At 41.1% G+C, this 22,884-nt stretch overlaps 3 protein-coding genes across 4 annotated transcripts in view; 1 reads left to right on the top strand and 2 right to left on the bottom strand.

Annotated features, from left to right (window-relative positions):
• The first annotated feature begins 6,092 nt into the window (after positions 1-6,092).
• Positions 6,093-8,227, top strand: LOC130171825 (free fatty acid receptor 2-like). Its single transcript, XM_056380016.1, has one exon. It carries the CDS (start codon positions 6,350-6,352, stop codon positions 7,370-7,372), a length of 1,023 nt encoding a protein of 340 aa, XP_056235991.1. The 5' UTR covers positions 6,093-6,349; the 3' UTR covers positions 7,373-8,227.
• Positions 8,228-9,225: 998 nt separating this feature from the next.
• On the bottom strand, positions 9,226-15,304 carry LOC130171827 (uncharacterized). Its single transcript, XM_056380019.1, has 5 exons — positions 12,588-15,304; positions 11,161-11,592; positions 9,654-9,740; positions 9,520-9,557; positions 9,226-9,359 (listed from the first exon to the last, which is right to left on the bottom strand). Exons 1-4 carry the CDS (start codon positions 12,916-12,918, stop codon positions 9,526-9,528), a joined length of 882 nt encoding a protein of 293 aa, XP_056235994.1. The 5' UTR covers positions 12,919-15,304; the 3' UTR covers positions 9,226-9,359; positions 9,520-9,525.
• A 130-nt stretch (positions 15,305-15,434) lies between these two features.
• The window catches only part of iglon5 (IgLON family member 5), a 93,823-nt gene continuing 86,373 nt past the window's right edge, over positions 15,435-22,884 (bottom strand). For both annotated transcript variants that reach the window (XM_056380017.1, XM_056380018.1), the window contains exon 8: positions 15,435-22,540. In XM_056380017.1, coding sequence (XP_056235992.1) covers positions 22,437-22,540 — 104 coding nt within the window. In that variant the 3' untranslated portion in view covers positions 15,435-22,436. The remainder of the gene's footprint in view (positions 22,541-22,884) is intronic.

The raw sequence follows: 22,884 nt of genomic DNA, 5'->3' as shown, positions 1-22,884 counted from the left end.
AATAATGGAGGCCGGTTTTTCAAACAAAGGCGACATAATAGATGGGCGAGCGCGGAGAGCAGTTCAACAAGCCCTGTAAACAATAAACAAGCCCTTTCCTGTTGTGCATATTCATCATTTTCAGGCTTATACTGAAGGGCCGATGACGTGGGAGCATTATTGCTTAGGAACCTCAAACATTAACGCAGCACGGGACTGTGATCTCTGACCACGTTTATAAAGCACATCCATACATCCAGCAGTCTCCATATCAGCTTTGCTTTTACAACCACTTTGTGACTTCCCAGCAACCACCAGCTAACCCAATAAACACCCACGTCTGGATCTATTGTGCAGGTGTATGACTTGGCCTTGTTCCCAGTGGTGGGAGAAGTTTGAAAAAAAAGTGCATTGATCATTAAGCTTTAAAGTTACACTGAAATTCGGTTTCTGTGTTTGCAAGTCTAATACAAAGTAAAGTATCACCACATGTTGTTGGCTGGAATATTAATTGTTGGCAGTGAGAGCAATCTACACAGCATTTTGAAACAGGACTACAGGAGAACTTCCTTGTGATATTTATGTGTAAAAGCAATTGATGTGATCATTATAAAACTGATTAGTTGGTATGGGTCCGGAGCCAGGGGATGAAAATCTATTTTGCCTCTATGGCTTTTATACTGTTGTGTATTTTTTTCACTGATTTCAATCCTCTAACAGTTGTTCTTTGGACTCAGGTCATACTTGATAAGGCTGCCAGCCAAATGTACAAGATTATCTTTTCAACACAGCTAGCTTTATTTTATGAATGTGTCACTGGGAATAAAATGAGTCCAGCTATGTTGGAAGCAAAGTCACTCTTCAAATAGCAATATGGTGGCTTAGCAGCTACTGAACTCTTCTGTCGGGACGGGAGAATTATGTTGTTATTTTTTTTCCCTGCCACAAATATAAGAAAGCTTATAGGTTCATGCTCTGGGTATTAACAGAGGGATTAGCAAGGAGGCTTCTGGGATACTCAAGTCCGTAAAGCACAGAGCCGCAATCTCTTCATTGTTGAGATATCTACTTGATGTACCACAATTAACTATTTATTTCAAATACACTGAGGTCTCATACAGACAAGATGGAGGCGGATTTCAGTGAAAGTCATTCTTTATATGCGTTGCACCTAACATTGTTGAAGCTGTGCGAAGTCTCTTCTGATCTGGACCAAAGCAAGTTCACTGAGGAAGCAGCAGAGTCTGTCACTGCAAGACGTCAGATCAACTGTGAAATTGGACAAATTAACAGCTGAAAATAGTGTCACTTATGTACAGTTGACAACATATTGCCATTGCTACAGCCCACAGGACCTCAGACCAGAGGAATGCGATGATAAGACAGGATAAGTTCCTCTCCAGACATGTTTTAAACGATGTAAAAATAAGCTGCTCTGATTAATATTTTTTATTGTATAAAAAGTGAAAAATAATGGAAAACAGGAGCTGGAAGCATATCATAAGCTTATTTCTCTCATGATATGTCTTGTATTATATAAAAAATATCATATTGGCATGTCAACAAGGTTAAAGCTTGATTTTTATCAGATGGGGTCTAATATTCTGTATAACCCATAGAGGGATAGTAGTACAATTACTCAATTTTGTGTTACTATTTCTGTAGGAAATAAGACTGCTTTACATGAAACACTTCCTCCTCAGAACTTCACAGATGATGAAACAAATTCAATTTCTGTCATTATTTCTTCAGAAAAAAAGAGAGATGAATATGTTGCATTTGTTGTTGCTGATCTCAACAGAAAATTGCGTTATGAGTGACTTCCTCTTTCTCATAAGACCTCAGGAAGCCGAGGGTTTATTTTCACTTACACCCTTTACAGTAAATGAAGAAGGTGATGCACACAGTCACGTCCACTTTATTGCAGCGCGCGGTCGTCTCTAGCCTCCTCTTTATCCTCTGCTGCTCTTCAAAGGGCTGTTGACAACATACAGAGCAGCTCTTGTCTATGCTGCCCATGTTTGTGCTCTTTAACAACACAAGCACTCTGACACTTTGCTCATAACAGCCGTGTCAATTGAACTTCAAAGTGGCCGTATTCACTGAGCACAAAGCAGAGACACGCAGTGGCGGTCAGTATATTTCCCGGACAATATCACGCTGTGGTGGCTCATATTAGGGATTAAGCAGTGTTTTCTGAAGCTTGAGATTAATACTTACATCCAATATTTTGCAATTAAAAATTAGTAATTTTTTGGTTATTAATTAACAGAAAGGTAATTCTGTTATTTGCTTTATTGTTGGTAAAATATTCAGAGACTACATGGGGCACAAAAACACTCCTTTAAAAACCTCACTAATTCATCTATAATTAGCAGCTCCATTAAGAATTATTGCTCACCCTCTGCATTTAACCTCAAGGATATTCAAGATAAAAAAAAAAAATCTCTGTGAGGGCCATAAATTATACCTGTTAAAATACAGTTTTCATTTAGTTGAATAAGAACGACAGAAGAAGAATCTGAAACAATCACTGATGGTTTTGCAGATTTTGCGGTGGAGGGAAAAAAAATTCCATCATTTGGTTTCTGGTATTTGGAGCCTGTTACATTGGCACACCAATAAATCTTTCTACTTCTTGGCTTATATAATGCATGATTCTCTTCCTGCTGCTTCAGTAACCACACAGGCTGCTACTCTGCAGACTTTTCTCTCTCTACTTCAACACTGTACATCTGAGCCATGTTCTTGTTCCATTTTGTACGCTCTGTCACAAAGATCATCGTGCTGCAAAAAGCTCTGTCTGATTAGATTCCAAGCTCTGAAAAACACACCAAGGTTGTGGATCTGCTCCACTAAAACAACTCAAACTGTCCAGTGCTGCTGGGAAAGTCCCTTGTTTTCCTTTTCCACACATACCTGTAGCACCTGACTGGAACCTCCAGCCTTGTTTATTTTGTGCATTTGGAAACACACATGACACACCTGAAAGAGTGAATCAGCTGTTTATCACCACAAGCCTCAGGATCCCATCTGCCACTATTGCCACTACAACTGCTATGCAGCATTTTAAAACATCTCTGCTAAAAAAATATTAATCACTTTTACTCAATAAGTTCTCCAAATTAAAATGTTTTTTCTTATCCTCCGGATCTGACGGCACATCATATGTCACAATGTGACACAATGTGTTACAAATTAATGAATCAGCTTTATGACAGGAGAACAACTTTAGGCACAACCCAGTGACTGACCAGTTAATGACCTCTGTGCGAGTAAAAATAAATACACAAACAAGTAAAGCTGTTTTTCCAGTGTCCAGTATTTCCCCATGTCTGACAGTGCGGATTCAAAACTGCATTTAGTCCTTCATGTTGTGAAAGAAAATGTACAGAGAGTAAAGCTGAAATGTTGTAATTTCACTGAAAAGTAACTTAACAATATGAAAAATCCAGGTTTGGTCTGGTTTTTTGTTTTTTTGTGGTGGGGGAACTTCAGTATTTCAAAAAACCTGCTGCATATAGTGATAAAAATAGAATGCAGTTAGCTATTTTCCTAAATGAGGAAAGCTATAATGATCCAAGATTGGATGCTTTATATCAGCGGTCCCCAACCTTTTTTGTGCCACGGACCGGTTTAATGTCAGACAATATTTTCACGGCCCGGCCTTTAAGGTGTGGCGGATAAATACAACAAAATAAAACATTGTTCAGACTTGGATAATAAATAAAACGGAAATAATGTAAGTTATTTATTCTTTCTGTGCGGCCCGGTACCAAACGACCCACAGACCGGTACCGGTCCGGGGCCCGGGGGTTGGGGACCGCTGCTTTATATTACAGACAGTGCTATGGCAGTGGGAACAACTGGAATATAAAAAAAAATAGTATTCTGCCCCTGATATACTTTTAGAAGATAAGAAAAAGTTGAATATGTAATGTGTGCTGTCTCTGACTAATTACTAAAGTGGGTTGTCCTGCAGTGATGAAATATCACCAAGGGTTACATTAAAAGTTTGTGCTCAAACAGTGTCTTAGAAATTCCCTGATGTCATTCTGTAAAACCGGCTCTAGTCGTGGAACACTCCAGCTTGCATAATACAATGTGATTGTGTGAAATTTATGTGTGGAATACAAATGTAATGATTTCAGACAGGAGCACGGTGCCTGAAACTCAAACACTTTCCCTTTGGTGGCTTTGTCCGGGGCACAGACGCATGTGAGAAATTGAAAGACGGTTTTTAAATAAGATCAATGGCAGGGGCAAGAAGTTACAGACATGGCAAAGGGGACGAATATTTAATAAGGAGTTAGGTCACACTGTAACAAAATATCCAAAACTCGCACATGGGAATCAAGTGTTTAGGGGCTAAGCTCAAGTGAAAGTGCCTCAGAGTGATTTACATACATTAAGAAACATCAAAAGGACTCTTTGTACACCTCGGAGTCATTATTACTTCAAAAGCTTGTTTCTCTTACTTTGCAAAATTAACCATGACTACCTGTGCTTCCTGCTTTACCTGTTTGAGAGACCCTGCTGTTGTGATACTAGCCCGTAAGTACAAAAAAGGGCTGCTGATCTCTCACATCTGTGGGTGTTTTTGTGCTGCGGTGGGCTGCAGAATACAGAACCATCTCACAATGGGAAGCCTCATCATTCCTGTCTGAATAAACCATCTTTTATTATTGTACGCAGTGTTTGGCTGTCCAAACAACAAGCCTCTGTTTGGACAACCATATATATATATATATATATATATATATATACATATATAGCCCCCCCTCACCTCATGCTGTGAAGGGAGGGACCACTTTGACGACAAGTCATCTCTTTTTTCAAATGCCTTTTCCCTCCCTCTCATAATAAAGGTGGTCCTTGGAGAGGCAGTGAGCATGGATAACTAAATGTGATTTAATAACCTGCGATCACACCGGCTCGCAGAGACTGTCTGCGCCACTCACTGCAAAAAGGCCAGTTGTTACCACGGAAACCATGTTTGGCGAGTGTGGGTGATAAATTGCAGTAGTATCTCCCTAATAATTTCTATTATCTGCGCTGGATGTTTAGATTATCATGTAAATAGGGGGACGTGCCAGGTGACAGCAGGTAGGAGCTGAAGGCTGGTGAATAGAGGAGATCAAATAAAACAGTTGAGCAATCACCACATGTGGGTGCGCCAAGAAACACACAGCGGAGGAATAAGGTAAGCCAAAATTTGATTTGTCCTTTTCTTCAAGGTAGTTTCTTTTAAAAAACATTAAAACAGGAAGCTTTGTGTGGGCATACAGAGAATGTGTGAACTGACAAACCGCCACCACAGTAGATGAGGAAGTCTTCAAGTTGCTTAAAGTGGTGACACTTCTTTAATTTCAACACATTCCTCTAGAGTAAAAAAAAAATCCCCCTGCTTTGTCACCAGACTATAAGAGCTGAGCTTTGGTCACACATGTTCACTTTGATGTGTGATCCGGCTCATTACACAAAGGGTAAGAAACTAGCTTTCCTTCCAATCATTCCTCTCAGTATTTGTTTCAATGATTCTACCAGTTTCCTTCAGTCTTTATTTTGTACACCCTTCATAATAAGATGCAGGAATTAGATATAGACATTGTTTGATGACAAAAGTGTTGTGAAGTTGTGCCGGCTAAAGCTTTGAGATACTCATTTCCCTGGTGTAGTTAAGTCATTATGTTTATGAGGGTCATAATTTTTACAACATGCCCAGTATTTGCGCATATAGAACAGGGGGCTGGGAGTTAATGATAAAAGCATCATTGTACTGTATTTACAACACGGAGGAAGCAATAACACAGTATTACAGTTTGTATACAAAACCATGTGCCAGACCAAAACACTGGCTCCTCATTAGGAAATAATTCAGCTCCACAATAAACTCTAAAGTAGAGATATGGAGAGAAATTAGGAAGAAATATTACCAAAAAGAGAAATAAGAGTTTATCTCTGGTTTCTTGCTGTGGTCTCTCAGCTTGTAGGCTACTGTATAAAAAATATAGCAGTGCACTCTTAAACCAAGTGTCAGATGGACAATAGGTCGAAATACTGTGCTGTGCAGTGTGGTAATCTCTTTCCATTCTCTCTTATCAGCAGAGCTTAAAGCCCTCGAGGAAACGATGAGCGTTGGTTTATCGGTGGGGACAGGAAAACCACGCTGTCTCGCCGGGTTTGTTCCAGGCAGCTGACCCAATAAGAAGCCTTCGTCTCCTGTGGTTCTGACTGTCTGACAGATCAAACCTCCTCGTGCTGCCGTGTATTCACCCCCACCCCTTCCTCCTCCTCCCTTGAGTCAAGGACATAATGTGACACATCTCAATTCCTGATTCCTGACTGACTGACTTAAACTGCAGCCACCATGCAGGAGTGCCACACTGGCTTGTGTCTGTCCGTCTACATTATTACCTTTGTGCTGGGCTTCCCGGCCAACATCCTCGCCTTCTACACTTTCTGCAAGAAAGTGAGACAGAAAGCCTCACCGATTGACATCCTGCTCCTCAACCTGACCATCTCTGACCTCCTCTTCCTCCTCTTCCTGCCCTTCAAGATGCAGGAAGTGATGAACAACATGTTGTGGGACATGCCCTACCCCCTCTGCCCGCTGTCCGGCTTCATCTTCTACATGACCATCTACAACAGCACCTTCTTCCTCACTGCGGTCAGCGTGGAGCGCTACCTGGGTGTGGCGTTCCCCATCCAGCACACCCTGAGGCGGCGACCCATGTACGCTGTTGCTGCCAGCATCTTCTTCTGGATTTTCTCCTTTCTCCACCTGAGCATTGTGTTCATCGTGCCCTTAATCGGCGTTGAAAACCCTCCAGATAACCCCTCAGGTGTCAATGCCACACGCAGCTCTGCCACCGGTGACAACAATAAGGAGGTGTGTTATGAGAACTTCACAGAGGCTCAGCTGAATGTCCTCCTGCCTGTACGTCTGGAGCTCTGTGTGGTGCTTTTCTGCATCCCTTTCCTGATTTGCAGTTTCTGCTACATTAATTTCATCAGGATTCTGTCCAAGCTGCAGCACATTGACCGGCGCCGGCGCCTTCGGGCCATTGGCATGGCTTTAGGAACACTGCTGGTGTTCGCTTTATGTTTTGGCCCCTACAACGTCTCGCACATTGTGGGTTTTATTACATGGAAAAGTCCCGACTGGAGAGACAAGGCCCTGCTGTGCAGCACCTTTAACGCTTGTCTAGACCCTCTTATTTTCTACTTCTCCTCCTCCGCTGTAAGAGGAAATGTGGGAAGTGTGATGGAAGGGGTTAAAAGTCGCCTAAACAGGTGCATGTCCTGTCACGCGCGCTGCAGCTCGTGGGGGGGAATTAACAAGACTGCACAAGATAAGGAACACAAACAAGAGGAGATCAATGCTATCTGAGCTGACTGAAAGGGAGCTGTGGGCAGCTGCCTTAACTAATTTGTTATTTCTTCATCCCTGGAAGCAGGAAATTAATGCCATGTTTATGTTTTTATGTGTGAGAAAATGACTTGGCATACTGTACACAGAGCATGTGTCTGTTTGACTCTTTGATGAACTTCCTATTTTGAAATGAGACAAGAGAGGACACCATTTCTCTATCCGAGCAGGACACAGCAATTCTTTTTTTTTATGCAGTGTAATGGGTAAAGCCACAGAGACAGGCCACTTTGAACCGTCACATTCAAATGAAAAATATTTCTTACACAAGAACAGGATTTCACAAGGTCTCCATTAATGCTGTCAGGTTTTGTGGAGCGCTGCAGTGGAGACGCCCGATTAAATGAACATCTAAGCAATGGCTGTGGACGTCGTCTCTAAGCAATAAGAGATAAAGGTTTCCCAAAAGATCTAACCACAAGCAAAAATGAGATTTGAAAGAAGATTCTTGCATGTTGAAAATGACTAAGCATTGTAACTGCTAAAAGAACATGTATTCAGCTAATATATAGTTTGCTTTTTATGTGAACAGACAATATATTTGTGTATTTTGCATTTTGACTTACATGATTGTGGACACTCTGGTGCAGATTCTAGTTTACACAGCATTACATTTGTCCTGTACTTTCATTAGAAGCATTTTGTTGTATATGTCAAATGACATAGATGGTGACAGTTAAACCATATGTGGTACTAAAGTAGCAATACATGTGTGAATAATATGCATGTAATATTTCTGAACGCTGTAGGACAGTGATTGTAATTGTATAAGACAAAATATAGAAGGACTATTTTCATACACAAATCATATAAATATATTTTACATAATTTATGGCTCATAAATGTCTTTGAACGTGCATCCATACACGTGTGAGTTTCCATGAAGGAAGAGATATGAAGAAAAAAAAACACACACAAACAAATCATGTTATGACACATTTACGTCACGACTAATAGATTTCCATGGGCAGCGGTCAGGTGCGAGGTGACTGTATTTGTGTGTGTGCACATGAAAGAGGAGAGATAAGGACTATTTTTTTTGTAAGTGATTGAAAGTGAACATTTTGTATCAACAGCCGCAGCGTCACATGAACTTAGATGTGATCACCAGATAATCAGATACACAGTATAATGACATTTATAAAAGCAGTTTAGAATGAAAAATAAGGATTAAGAACGAGCAGTAGCAAATTTATTGAGCAGGAAAAAAAGTCTTGTTTTTGACATCACTAATCTGGTTGTGCTGCAGATACATCATCTTGCTCTAAATTTAATGGTCATTATTACTGGCAGTGTTCGGTGCTCTTGGCAGTGTAGGCAGGCCTAAATTTAAAAGGAACTTCCTCCAACACGTGAATCAAGATCTCGCCCCACACACTGCAAACATAAACAATGCTATCACACAAGCAAGCGCTGGCATCGACCGTAATCCTGTTTTGTGAGGATTAGGCCTGCGCGGAGGTTGAGCTGATCACTGTATCTGTTTGACAGGTGGATCATGCATGAAGCATTCATTTTGACACACAGACCCGAGTGAATGAGTAAGATGTGCGGGCTACAAGCCACTGACACAATGAGCAAATCCAAAAACACGCTAGTCAGCACGCCACAGCGGTAAAAGGGTTACAGAGATAAATAGCTTTGATGTGAAGAAAGGAATCGGCGATGCATCAATGTTTGGAGGATATACAGTTTGTGAAAGCAAAGCAGAACATACACCATGTGGCCTCAAACTGGGAGAAGCTTTCAAATGTCAGATACAAGAGAGAGAGGGAACTACACACACATTTTCATAGCACAGTTGATTAGAATTAATTCTCATTTACTGGAATTGAATTTGTGTGACGTTGTTTGTCAAAGGTTGGTCTGCTTAGATGAGCCGCACTGAACATCCGTTGATCCATTTTTTTTTTTTTTCGGTCGTCTCTCCAATTTCATTTTGTGTTTCCTGGAAGACAATAATTGGTTGTTGCGTCAGTGTTGACTTTTTCCTAACAATGTGTGATAGGTTACAGGGATAAGGTAATAAGAAAAACAGCCGCGTGTGAGTGTGTGCATGTGCATGTGTGTGTTTGTTTGCCAAAGGCAGAGGAGAATATTGTACTCACATGACATCATTCACCCTTCTCACAGAGACCTTTGACTGCTGTGGAGAGGAAGATCACATCACAATTAAATATAGATTTTTTTTTTTTTTTCAACAACTTCCTGTTATTCTTAGCTAAGAGGTTTATTCACTCACCTTCCAATAAAAACACAACAGTCACTGCAGAGAGGAAACACATCTTGATAATATTCAAATGTGCCATCAGTTCATTAGGGGAAGCATCTGGAAAGTAGAGCAAAAAAAAAAAGAAAAAAAGAAAAAAGTACAACACTGATTAGCTCTGACTTATCATGTTATTGAGCACGACAGAATGAAATCAGGGAGGTTGAACTGGCTTTGGTTGATGGACGTTCACCTCCTCCCTGGGAGGAGAGGTGTTTAAACATTGATTGGGAAAATCATTAATTTGTTCAAGTATGCAGTATTGCAGGCAATCTGTTGCCTTGGAATGATCAATGTCTGACCCACATTAACAGTCAAGTAGGGCAAACATTGAGCAAGTGACTTGTGGTATGTGAGGCTCTGTCGTGTCTGAACCCAGTGTCAATGTAGACTGTGTAATTTATTTAGACTAGGAATGTAGAAGGAGGTTGTTTTGGGGGATCCAGGGTTCAGGAAGTGAAAATCCAGTTCATTTTCTGGAAGGAACAGGTGAAGTGACTCAGAGTTGGAACACTTCCAAGGGTTGGATGGGCATGAAAACATCCTGGTTGAATCGTTAGTACGAGAATTGAGCAACTCAAATAGATAATATCTGTTTTTTGGATAAAAGATCAAAGATACAAGCCTGTAGATTAATACTAAATCTGCTCTCATTGATGTTTGTATTATGAATCAAATGTGCATGTGTAATGTGAAACAGGTCATCACAGAATTATCAGGATCAGAGCTTTATAGCATCTTTCACTGTTTCGGCTTTCCGGATTTCAACTTTGCTGTTTTGATTTGGTCTCACAGCACAAACTCTGACAAGCTAAGTTTAGGCTACCTGCGCACCACCAACCAGCAGACAAAGTTAGCGACTAGCAAGTCTGTAAACAGTGTAAACAGCCAAACTGGAGCTAAAAAGAGAGTGAATACTGGACTTCCATTCACCACTGACTCCAAATGAGCGATAATGTTGCGCAGTAAAATTTGTGTACAGCAACTGCTGCAAACAAGTTCACCACATCAACTTTTCAAGGTAACAATAATGTGATGCTTTCAGTTTGTTTCCACTAACCCCAAACTAAAGGGTCAACTTCGGAGAAATCTGAACATGCATTCAGCAGTTTGAATCAGGCTACTTGCAGATTCTAGGTCAATGTTAGATGAATTCAGCAACTATGTGCAGTGTTTTACTTTCCAAACTGCAATGACACATGTTCTAAATTTGCTACAGCGGTGATTCACACCTCTGACAGGCTTCCTCTATCTAACACAGAGTGGGTATCGTGATATTACAGCCGCCTGTCACACCAAAGTGACAGAAGAAAAAACACAGTGTCTAAGAAACAAAGTTGAAATAACTGAAGGTGATGAGCATAACATGATTTTTATGTTGAGGAACATATCGAATAACACTAATAGAAAACTTCTGAATTAAACAGGTAAAAAATAATTCTACACCCAGTGGCTCTAAACATATTCTTCTTTTATTTACCCCAAGTGAAGGAGGCATTCAGAGCCGTGGTCATGGCAGGGTGGTCCTGGACTCCACACGTGAAGGTGATACCAGTGTCCAAAGACTGTTTAAATGGGAGAAAAAACACACTGAAGAGGTATACTTCCTGGCTGTGGTTGTCCATCAACTGGAAACACTTTGGCCGGCGCGGCGGCGTGGAGTCCATGAACCAATCTGAGGACAGCAGGGCTCCGTCGGCCACGTGTTCAGACAGGTTACCGTGAGGTTTGACGGCAGGGAGGGTGCAATTGATGACTGACAGGTGATCGATATCGGCTGCTGTGCTCTGGTAGGTCCAGGTGAGGGTGAGCTCGCTGGGGTAGAATCCCCCAGTGAGACAGAGGAGAGCCCACTGACCAGTCTGGGGGTCTGGGGGAATCTGGAGGTATATTTTGGGAGCAGTTGGTGGTGCTAAGGAACAAAGCAAACACATCAGATGAGATTCACGATGTAATACCGGGACATTGAAGCGGCAAGTAATCATATACAGCAGATGAAAATAGGCCAGACATATGAAAGAAATATTAGTCATAATGTAGCCATCAAAACAAGGAAGAATACACTGAGATGACTTGGGTACAAATGCACAAATTGCAGTATATATATGCATGCTGCACAAAATCAACGCATCAGTAAAACATTCTGACAAGTGAAGGGAAAAAACCCTGCATAACTAAACTGCTCCTCTGAATCACCCTGTTATTTCTATCCCGACTATTATTCCTCCTACTGCTTCTTCTTCTACCATTATCTATAATTACCATTTGTGTTGCATATTGTTTAAGACAGTAACAAGATACTTTACCTGCAACAAATTTTAAAAAGGTATTTCATATAAAATATTTGATTAGAAAAATCTAGATAGATGTAAAACCGAATAGATCTGGCATAAAAGATTTCAACAAGAATAAAAAGGGGAAGAAACATGCAATATCAAATGTGATTTGGTGAAGGCAACATTGCAGCCAAAGAAAATCAAAAGGAATCTTTTCTTCCGCATGGAGGATTTCCACATAATAATTTAGCCATCCCTCCCTGCCTTGTTTTCTGGTGAGTTTCAATTCCCTGGGCTAGATCGATACAAGGCACTGCGCATGGTGCCGGGGTGATTATTTCTAGATCTGTCATGAAACTGCTCAGGCAAAAAGATGAACTCTGAGGGAATTTCACATGACTTGAATTTTTATGGATTGGGCCTGGCTCTTTCTTTTGTGGTGATGCATGGTCCACGCTGGCGCTCGTATACTTGTATCAAACTGCCTCACACTAAACACTGTGGCTCTGGTGCACAAACAGATACAAATGAGACATAATTACCAGCATGGCAACATCACCAAAGCACAGCAACAATCATGAATTAGGGGCATGTTTTTTTTTTTTTCTGAAACCAGCTATTTGTTTCTCACCCAAGACGACCAGCTCGGTGCCGTTGCCCTTCTCTGGGTCTTTCTGAAGGACGTTCACCTCGCAGTAATACCTCCCAGAATCCTCCGGTGCGACCTGAGTAATCACCAGGGAGGAGGTTTGATTCTTCTCCACAAAGATGTGCCTGGATGACTTTGGGATGAGCTGCTGTTCCGGCTTCATTTTGAACCACTGAACCCCGTACTTTAGGGATTCAACTTTGAAATGACAGGACAGGATTGCCGTTTCACCCCGCATCACAGTGAGAGAGGGAGGATACTGTCTAACCCTCAGTCCCTCTGGGGTCGCTGTCAGGGCTAAAGACAGAGCCATTAATACAACATGTCATACAAGGAACTTTTAAAAAGTGCAGAGCAGACCTGCAGGTCAACTACAAATACTTTAAATGTGTGTTTAGTATGCCTGGGTGACAGCTGGGAGCAAAGTTTGCCAGACAAAGATGATCAGACGGAAAAGTATAACACCCAAAAGAAGAGAAATTGGAAGTCAATTTAGTCCAATTTTACGATGCACTTCTTCTTGAATGGCCCCAATGTGATAAACTTCACCTACTGTATATCGACAAATGCTGTTTTCTGAAACTGTTTTTATTTTTTTCCAACCAAGACTAATGCAGACACACTTGAGTATAAAAGATTTCTACAACTTTAGAATAGCTGTTTGATTGTAGTGATTGCTTGTCTAGTTAAGTGTGATGAAGTGATTATTAAGTGCGATGATGAAATACTGAAGAAAAGATAAGCAAAACACTCAGTCGCTCTCATTGCAGATGACAAGGAACATTGGCAAACATGACGGTGATGGTCCAAAAAACAGGTTGCATCTCTCCACCTTCTACTTTTATTCATTATTAAAGAGAGAGCAGAGGCAAGACTCATTCCATCATTTTTTCATCCTTGGCCGTAACGTTACTCACTTACTGCTGTGACTCATTGCAGAAACATTGATTATTGTCACTGGTGATACATTTCAAGGAGTTATAATGTAAGTCTATGTCATTTCATTACAAAATTTAATAGGAAACATTCAAATTGAATAAAATTAAGCTCAACAGATATTATTACATACTAATACTTGAGCTTTGGGTGACAGTTTCTACAAAGACAAGACATTTTCTAACATGACTGACCTGATGCTTGGCCTGCCAACAAAAGAAGCAAACACAGGTGTTTTGCCATTACGCTGCTGTTGTTCCCTACTCCAAGCTTGAGTGGTGAAATCATTTCTCAGGGACTCTTAAAACCTGAAGCTTTGCTGTGCTTTTAAAATCTGTTGGCGTCAGCTTGTTTTTTGGTTGCACTCTATGGTTAGAGGTTCTGGTTCATTAATAGGTCATGCATCAACAGAAACATGAATTTCAGAGACTGTCGGCATGAAAAAAACAAACAAAGAAAAAACTACATGTGTCAGTGTCAAAGAAAAAAGCCACTTCTTCTGCATGCTGACTGAAACCACAGTGCAGCAGTGAGGAAACGCTGCTGCCATTGCTCTACAGGTTTTCTACAGGTTTCTGTTTTCCCTCTACAGTTGTGCTGAAGCTCTTTAAATGATCATAAAAAAAATTCAGATTTGTGAGGTTTGTCTAACGATCTTGAGCAATTACTTATTACTGGAGGAATGAATGTAATGTTTTTGCAAAAAGCCTGAGGCCACTGAGGGTTTGTATTTACATTTATCTGAAACAAGTGCTTATTAATAAAGTATTACTGTAAAAAAACAAGGAAACCTTGATACAAGTAAAAGTAATGAACATTCAAAAAAAAAACTCAATATTTTGAGTCTGTTTACAAGAAGAAACACATTCTTTCTTCTTGTTTCGAGGATTTGCAGCATATTACTGAACGTGTTGATATATTCCGTGACTCTTGTTTTGATTTTGGCTTTTTGAGTTTTTCTTGTGTAATGTTCAGCTGTAAATATGAATTTCCTGAGTGGCCTAATGAGCTACAGTATAATGAATTCAGATCTGCGTCCTCTGGGGAGGGTGGGGGGGGGGAGAAATGTTGTGATGCTAGGTGTAATCATCATCATCAAAGCAAGAAACAAAAGTTTCAAAATGTGAGTTCAATTGAGGGAAACAAGTCTGCCTAGAACTCGTCACTGTAAATTGAAAACTAAAGAGAATCCACTCGGTGAAAACTCAGTAATTGCAGTGACTCAAAGGGGCATCACTTTGTTTTTCTGTTTGTTTGTCTTTTTCTTCTTTTTTGAAAATAAGCGATAGATGTGCCCCGACTCCACTCACATATCTGCTGAGTGGACCCATCTCTATTGTATGCCAGCCTTATGTACTTGGGCTAATGCAATGTCAAGAGGTACTGAATCCCTAAGACACCAAAAACGTCTATAAAGAGTATGTACCTCTAAATATCTAACACTGTAATTTGACATTTCCCGCTTTTTTTTATGGTGTTATTCATATGTTATTTCACACAGTACGACTTGATAGTTAAATAAAGTCACCGTCCCTGGACAGATTTAAACTAAAACTAATACAATAGATTATTATAGTAGAGTAGCTCTCAAAGCCATTATCAGTTTGTTTGATAATTAATGACTGAACAGAAGAAGATTCAAGATGAGGAGACACAGATGTTTGTCAATGACGAGGGGGACAAGTGGAAGTGTCCTTCTGTGGATGTGGTGTCTAATTTCTGGCTACAACCCAGCTTGAATGTAACAAAACAAACATGAAAACAATCTTTTTTAATCAAATTGGACCTTAACAAACTATCTTAGACTGAATCTTTCATATTGGTAATGACCACAGATCATTTCTATTATGAAGTTATCACCCGCTAATAACATTCACGTCATTTGTTGGCAAGTAATTTGATATGAACAATTTATTGTGACAAGACATTCAGACATTTTAATAAAAGCATTAAAAAAAACCCTCAAAGCTGCAAACACAACAAAAGCCAAGAGTCTTAACTCAGCAGGAAGCAAAAAGCAAGCTCACCTTGTTTCTAACCACAGGGGCCAACAGAGAGCCCCGCTTCCAGCAACAAACCACACACAGTGAGTTATGTTAAAAACAAAACTGGTTTTTATTTTTTTGTCTCCCTCCATTTGATTTCATTTTAAACTCCACTTGATGGATTTTGAAAAAAAAAAAAAAAAAAAAAAAGGAGATAAATAAAAGTCAAAGAAGACAAGTTCAGCAACTAAAAAAAATCAAAAAGTACAATCATCGCTTCACAACACTGAACATCTGTCAGTGTGAAAGACAAATGTTTTGTTCCTTTCCTTGTGTTTTTTTATTGTCTTGTGTGTTTACATTGATGATGAGATCTTGACAGATGTAACAAACACCTGTAATTGGGGTCTGTGTTATGAATGATCCAAACACGCCTGCCCTGCAGATACACACATACTGTTTAATGCTCGCATCAGAAGCCCCTTGAATTAATCATGATCACTGTGGAGCTCAATACACACTTGCACATAGATGCACAGGTATACACACTCATATATACGCGCACACACACACACACACACACACACACACACACACACATACTAACACTATTTATATTTTATGTCAGCAATGGCAGAGTGGGTAAACATGGAGTACTAAGGGGTGGCAGGGCAGAACTTTTTACAGGTTATCTCCACACAAAAAGAAATGGAGGAAAGGAAGAATGAAGGAAACTATCAGTGTGTGTGTGTGTGTGTTTGTGTAGAGAGAGAGAGCGCGCAAGTAGAAAAGAAGGGGCAAGAGAGAGGGAGATGGGTTCCACATTCAACACTAACCTAAGCCAACTCATTCCCTCAATTATACACGGTGGGTTCTCTTCTAGTAAAATTTGTTATTAGTTTCCAAATGAGACATTTTCCATTTACTCTGCAGTGAGGGTTCCTGCAGTCTGTTCACTGTTATTGCCCTCTTGAGGCACACAGCACATGGCCAGCCCACATCATACATCCTGTCATGTATCCCAGCCTCCAGCGCCCCTTACGCAGTAATAAGACGCTTGTAGCCCGCATCGGTGACTTCGCCGCAGCCCGGCATCCCGGCATCCCTACCATTTCATAACTGCAATATAAATCAGCATAAAAACACCAGTTGGTGCTGTCACTTTTGAAAGAAATCCAAGTTTCCCCTGTCAGTTCTCAGCACCACAACCAATATTTACCCCTTGGTTGATTGACAAGGAAAATGCCAGGCGTGGGCTTGTGATTCAGAGAGGCCAAGTAATGGGACTCATTCTATGTTGGAGATGTCAGGTGGGCGACTTAATGACTAGGGGAGACGTGGTGGGCGAGATGCCTCCATTGTGATGAATATGGTCCGTGCGAACGTTGCTGTTGCTCAACTGGTGGAGTATAGCACGCTGTTAATTAGCCAGACGCTCCTGTTCTTAGAGAGGTGAGTGATTGACAAGGCGCCATCTGTGGTGGCAGTGAGGAAGAGGGCGAGGCCGGTGGCTCCGAAGACCAACATCTTTGCTGCGAGCCGAGGTTGTAAATATATACAGAGCACCTGAACTGAAGGATAGGCATACGGAATCTACTTGACTAATTTCAGCTAATTACTGACACAAAACACAACACTGAAATTGACTCACTCTATCTATCTATCTATCTATCTATCTATCTATCTATCTATCTATCTATCATACTCAATGTAACTACTGCAATGAATGAATCCTGATCTAGAACTACATCTTCCTACTGTCATGTGACTCTTCAATGCACAAACCTGACGTCATGTCAAACACCTGAAGTGCTCACTGTCACGGACACTTTCCTCGTCACAGTCCTCTCTAGCATGCTGTATACTAATGTACTCATTAGCTGTGGTAATGGAAAAGTACTGGGCCTTAATAGACTTGCAACATTGACTTTGCCCATGAGAACTGAATGAGCCTGTAGATAGTTGGTAAACAATGGATAATTAGGGTAATATATGGGAATTAGGTATGCTTTGCTGTAAAGGACACGAGCAGGGGATTTAGAGCAGTGATAATCTTTCATATATAGTCACTCTATGTAGCATATCCTTTTGGTGTAAAGACTGGTGCTGCAATGTTGGCAATTTCTCATATTAATAAATCACAGTCTCTTACATATAATTTCTTGTGTATTGCATGCTCACACCTTATCTTTGTGTACTTTATATCCAGGTATAACCCTCTAGATACATAGTATCAATAGCTGCTGACATTCACAACTGAAAAAATGATCAGGTTACATCCCTGTCATTACTAATAAAATATAGTGCAACACTACAGCACCTAACAAATTGCACATACAGTGTAAAAGCCCGGGGAACATGTTGGTTAACACTTTATGTAGCAAAAAAAAAAAAAAACAACAAATACCAGCCTGGATTGACTTGAAAAGAAAAACAAACGATTAATTCCTTATTCCCTGCATCTGAACCATAGCTCTGAACACACAGTTTACTGAGCTGACATTACAGCTCGCCCAAATAGTTTCAGAGAAGGGCTTAAAATCGATGTGCAATTAGGGGTGTCTTGTATCAGGCATGATGAATTATGCTCTCTGTTCTAAGGCTGGTCTATAGACACCTGATCAATTTAGCTTCTAGGGACCTGCTAAGGCAGGCCGGGGAGAAATTGCTCTATTCCAAAGCCATTCAGTCGAATGTATTGATTAACCATTGCACTCTGTATTGAAGGTGTGTTCAGGATCTGTTCTACGTAGCAAGGGTGTTGTAGGAGAGGCGGGCCCGAGCCTGCTGCCACACATAAAACAAAGACAGAGGTACATTCAAACCTGCACTTCTCCTGCTATTCTACAGTCTCGCCTTTAAAGCACCATAATTATTTTACTGTTTCACTACAACAGTTCAGGAACAAATTGCAGTATCTGTCCTTACACCCTAAAGAGCTTAATTACCTGACTCCTCTCAGCGAAGGCACAGTGATCCGAAACTGTTAAATGTATTTCAAAGTGTTTTACAATCCCTGCTCCTAAAGTCCACGTCATGACACTGCACTGCACAGCAAAAAGTGTCATTCGTTTATCTATATAAATCCACCTTCTTTTCTAGCCATCTCATGTGTAAAAACCCATTAATTAAATCTCTCCATAAACAAAACATGTGCCGTAAACTGGCAATAGGTGCCACTTTTGTGAGCTCCAAGCCACAGTTTCACGGCACCTTGTTAACAAAGATTCTGTAAACAGATTATCATAACCTTCAGCTGCAGGAGCCAATCAACATTTTCTCATCAGGGTGCGCCGAATGTAATTAGGGGCCGAGCAAACGTCTTGTTTATATCACTGTAAACTCACTGAACCCCAGATGGGGTGTTATTTATACACTTGAAGTAGGCCAGACTGTGTTTGTGATCAAGGCTATGTTAATGCTATTCATATTACATAGTGCAACCATAAATAGTGTGTGGTACTCCTTCCCCTGGGAAAGACCACAGCGCTCAAGTTTGAAAAGGCAATATGAGCGGCTGTCTGTCTTCTCCCCCTAAATGGAGAGTTCACTGTCTGGTTAGTGTCATCCCATCTCCCTCTGGCTCTCAGCTTTTGGATTTGCATTGTCAGGGTATCCTCCCACAGGCCCGTCGGAGCGGGTGCTCTCTCAACAGCATCCCTATCTACCCGCAAATTGTGCACCCTGGGGATCCGCTGCCTTCTTGCCCACACCCTCTCCAGTCCTCTCTGACACCAGAAGCGTGACTCATTTACATACATCATGACTCATGAAAGAACATGTTCTTTTGCTGCTTGTTTGTATAAAATGCCCACATTCTGTTTATCACCACTACGACTTCAAGTCAGACTGCCCTCCCATCCATTTGGACCCTTTTCCCATGAACCCGAACACAACATACAACGTTTGCTTCTTCTTGTTTTTCTTTTCTTTTTTTTTTTTTTTTCAAAATCCACCCATACACGAACACTGACGTGCTTTTTTCAAACCCACATTGAGAAACATGACAGTATGTTATTTTTTTTGTCTGTTTTTTTTGTTTTGTTTGTTTGTTTTTGTTTTTTTTTTTTTATCTTTTCTTCTGTTTTTATCTTTTTCTTCATCAAGGACAGATTATGTACATACAGATGTTATATACCACTGACATACTCAGTGGGATGCTGACATGGACAGGTATATGAGTGAGAAACAGAAAGAAAGCAGCATGAAAGAAAGAGATAGTGAGTGCATGAAAAGGCGTTTGAGACAGAAAACAAAGCACTGACCAAGCTACCTGCTTTTGTGCTTGAAATATGAATCCATCATTATTTTTGGAGCAACAAGGTGCATGCACAAACAGTGTGCGGTCAGTCACACGGGACAACCCGACTACATCGCAGAGGGCAAGACTCTTTGAGTACAACATGTAGTGTTTTAAATTAAGGGCCATTTAAACAAAGCTTCACAATCATTGCAGAGTACTGTACACAGTAAAAGTACAACAATAGACTTATTTGATATATCTCGTTAATGGCAGATATTACACCACAGCTTTAACCATATCTGATACCTCTTGCACAGTAGAGTTAGGGGGTTATTGCTGGTTTCAAACAAAATCAAACAAAACACATTCAGACAACTGATTCAGTACTGAGTAATTCCCCTTTAAGGTCGCAGTAGTCAGGGTTCAGCCGGGGTAAACTCATCTCTCGGTGCAGGCTCGTTATGGCAAATTTGCATATAGTCGCTGCATGTGAGTGGAACAGTGTTTCAGGGGAGAAACGAGCGCCACGCATTGAAATACGGGCTTACCTCCCGCTGTTTGTGCTGTACAGGGGAAGTGGCTGGATAATTGTGCCATGCGGGGTTTTGTAGTGCCCATGCCTGCATGTCACAGGTACACAATGGAGGGAGAACTGGTGCACCAGGGCGAGGTTGTCCTTGAAGAGGATTCCTGTCAGAGGCAGGATTGAGCTTGATTTATGGGGGCCATCACTGGCTGGCAGGAGGGACAGGTGGAGCCCGGGCTCCTTCACTTAGCCAGCCACAGGTAATGGCTAATTACATCTTTATCTCCCCGCGGTCTGGCCGAACAAGAACTGACTTACAGCCATGACCAGAGACCGACATGGATCCAAATCATTTATCTAGCTGGTCGGAGATAGACACACTATGATAAGTGGACAAATATGCTGTAAATGTGTGTGTGTGATGCAGTTAACAGCATGACAAAAAAAAAAAAAAGAAAAAGTCCAATACATAAACTGTTACAAATTATAAATTACATCATCATTCACTGCTTCTGGACTTGGATGAAATAATCCCTCAGACTGTTTCAAATGTGTTTTTAAAAAGCTTGTCATGGCAAAATAGAGCACATCACTTTGAAAACTTTACATCTTTTTTTTTGTTTGTTTTTTCATTGTAGTCGTTCAATGTGTGTGACTTCTGAGAGTAAAGTACAAAATTATTTTTCCAACGCACGGCTCATTACCATCGGATTTTGTTCATTTTTTTTTTCTCACATGGAATTACTATTCATAGTTATTCAAATACTTATTAACATCATCATCTGTAGTATTATTAACACCAAAAAAGTAAAAGCAGGTAACCTTGCAGAGTAAAACAGACACAGTGCGGGGAGGGAGGGAGGGGAGGGAGGGAGTGTAGGGAGTATGGTATCACAACAGGAACATCTCTAACCGGTACATGCTATCAACAAGCGACACAGAGGATGGAGCTGCAGCTTTGAAACAGAAGATATTGTTGCCACGGGACAGTCTCTTGCTGCTTCAGAAGACTGGAGCATAGTCGAGGCCGATGGGAGATGTCGTTCGGCGACAGGCAACTTGAGGTCACCGGCGTGGCCTCTGTACTGCATATATTTACACTGGGGGAGGAAGAGGGAGGGGGGGAGGGGGCGTGACACGGAGCAGAGAACACTATAGCAATGCCAAGGGCGACTAGAGACAGCACGTTGAACAGAGGGGCAAGGGTAGTTAAAAAGGTTTGGGTAGTGAGGGGGTCTACATGCGAAACCTTGATATAAACCCCCCCAAATTACATAAAGGGGTAGTTAAGACTGACGCCGTCACCACCCACCCTTTTTTTTTATACATTTTGACATCATTCATAGCAGCTTCACTGCTACACAGTTAAAATCAAAAAGCCATACATGTGGGTGTAGGTGCGTGTATGTGTGTGATCAAAGGGTGACACTTCACATGGCCACCAATCGGACATTTTTCAACAGGTCACATGACCGCTAGTACCACATTATCATTTCCATAAATATCCACCATAAACTTGTGATTTCATGTATAATTTCCATAAGGCAAACATTGTAGGTCAGTCATTAGTCTATGTAGTATATTACATAAATGATCGTCCATTTGTTAGATTATCTATTTTCTCATTGATCACCGACACAATAATCATTAATATACACTCTCTATCAGCATCAGCCTAGTGGTAATAATGAGGAGATAACAGGGTGAGGAGGGAAGTACCAAGTCAGACAAATCTGCAAGGCATTCTGGGAGACAAAGAAAGAGACAGACTGTGTGTGTGAGAGCGAGAAAGAGAGGAAGAGATAATGACAATGAGTTGACCTCAAAATTGAATTGAGGGTGCTGGGGTTTAGGAGGGGGGGTGGGGGGGGTGGCGTGTGGGGTGGGGTGGGGAGGTTGATGTGGCCGTGTGTTTGATGCAATGACTCAATGGCTCCTGGAATAATGCATATTCTTTTTGTTCACAGTGATGGGTTCGTAATTAAAGAATTTCATTTCCTTCTTCCTTCCGTAGAGGGGGGGAGGGGGGGGGGGGGGGGGGGAGGGGGGGAGGGGGGGAGGGAGGGAGAGGACGGGGAGGGTGGGGATTGTGGGGGGCATTTCGGGGACTTTAAGGGACAAATCCAGATGGAGCTCGATCTTTACACCTTCACCAGAAAAGCAGCAGAGAGGGAAACCCAAACACACACGCCGACACTCATCCCGGCGTGTAAACCGGACCCTCGCCCCTGTATGGCCCCCGGTCCTGGATGAGCAGAGGGAACAAAATGAGAGAAGAGGAGAGAAATATGTAAAGTTTCACTGCTGGATGTAAAGGTTCTCTGCTTGTGATTTTAAACATTACAATTAATTAACCAAATGTATTATGATAACTTGGCATAATTACTGATATAATGTCTCTAAAAAATTAGAACTACATTTCCCATAATCCAAGTTTTACACTCATTCCACCACCTGAAATAGTTTCGTAAAGTGTTGATGTTTTGGAGGGGTGCTTTCATTATCCATAAAAGATCATTTTGCACTTAGAACGAGCACAATGTGGTTGGGGAGTGACTTATGTTCAAGTTTTGGTGGTGGTTAATCTAT

The sequence above is a fragment of the Seriola aureovittata genome, chromosome 7, assembly GCF_021018895.1.
Source record: "Seriola aureovittata isolate HTS-2021-v1 ecotype China chromosome 7, ASM2101889v1, whole genome shotgun sequence".
Classification (NCBI taxonomy): Eukaryota; Metazoa; Chordata; class Actinopteri; order Carangiformes; family Carangidae; genus Seriola; species Seriola aureovittata.
Note: the sequence above shows the minus strand (reverse complement) of the source record. Positions and strands in the feature narration are given on the sequence as shown.

What these genes read in the sequence shown, in the direction of transcription:
- LOC130171825 (XM_056380016.1), top strand. Translation starts at nt 6,350, where the DNA reads ATGCAGGAGTGCCACACTGGCTTGTGTCTGTCCGTCTACATTATTACC.
- LOC130171827 (XM_056380019.1), bottom strand. Translation starts at nt 12,918, where the DNA reads ATGGCTCTGTCTTTAGCCCTGACAGCGACCCCAGAGGGACTGAGGGTT. An exon ending in CACCGAGCTGGTCGTCTTGG is followed by an intron (nt 11,593 to 12,587) that starts GTGAGAAACAAA and finishes TTTGTTCCTTAG; the next exon opens with CACCACCAACTGCTCCCAAA. An exon ending in GAATGCCTCCTTCACTTGGG is followed by an intron (nt 9,741 to 11,160) that starts GTAAATAAAAGA and finishes TCTACTTTCCAG; the next exon opens with ATGCTTCCCCTAATGAACTG.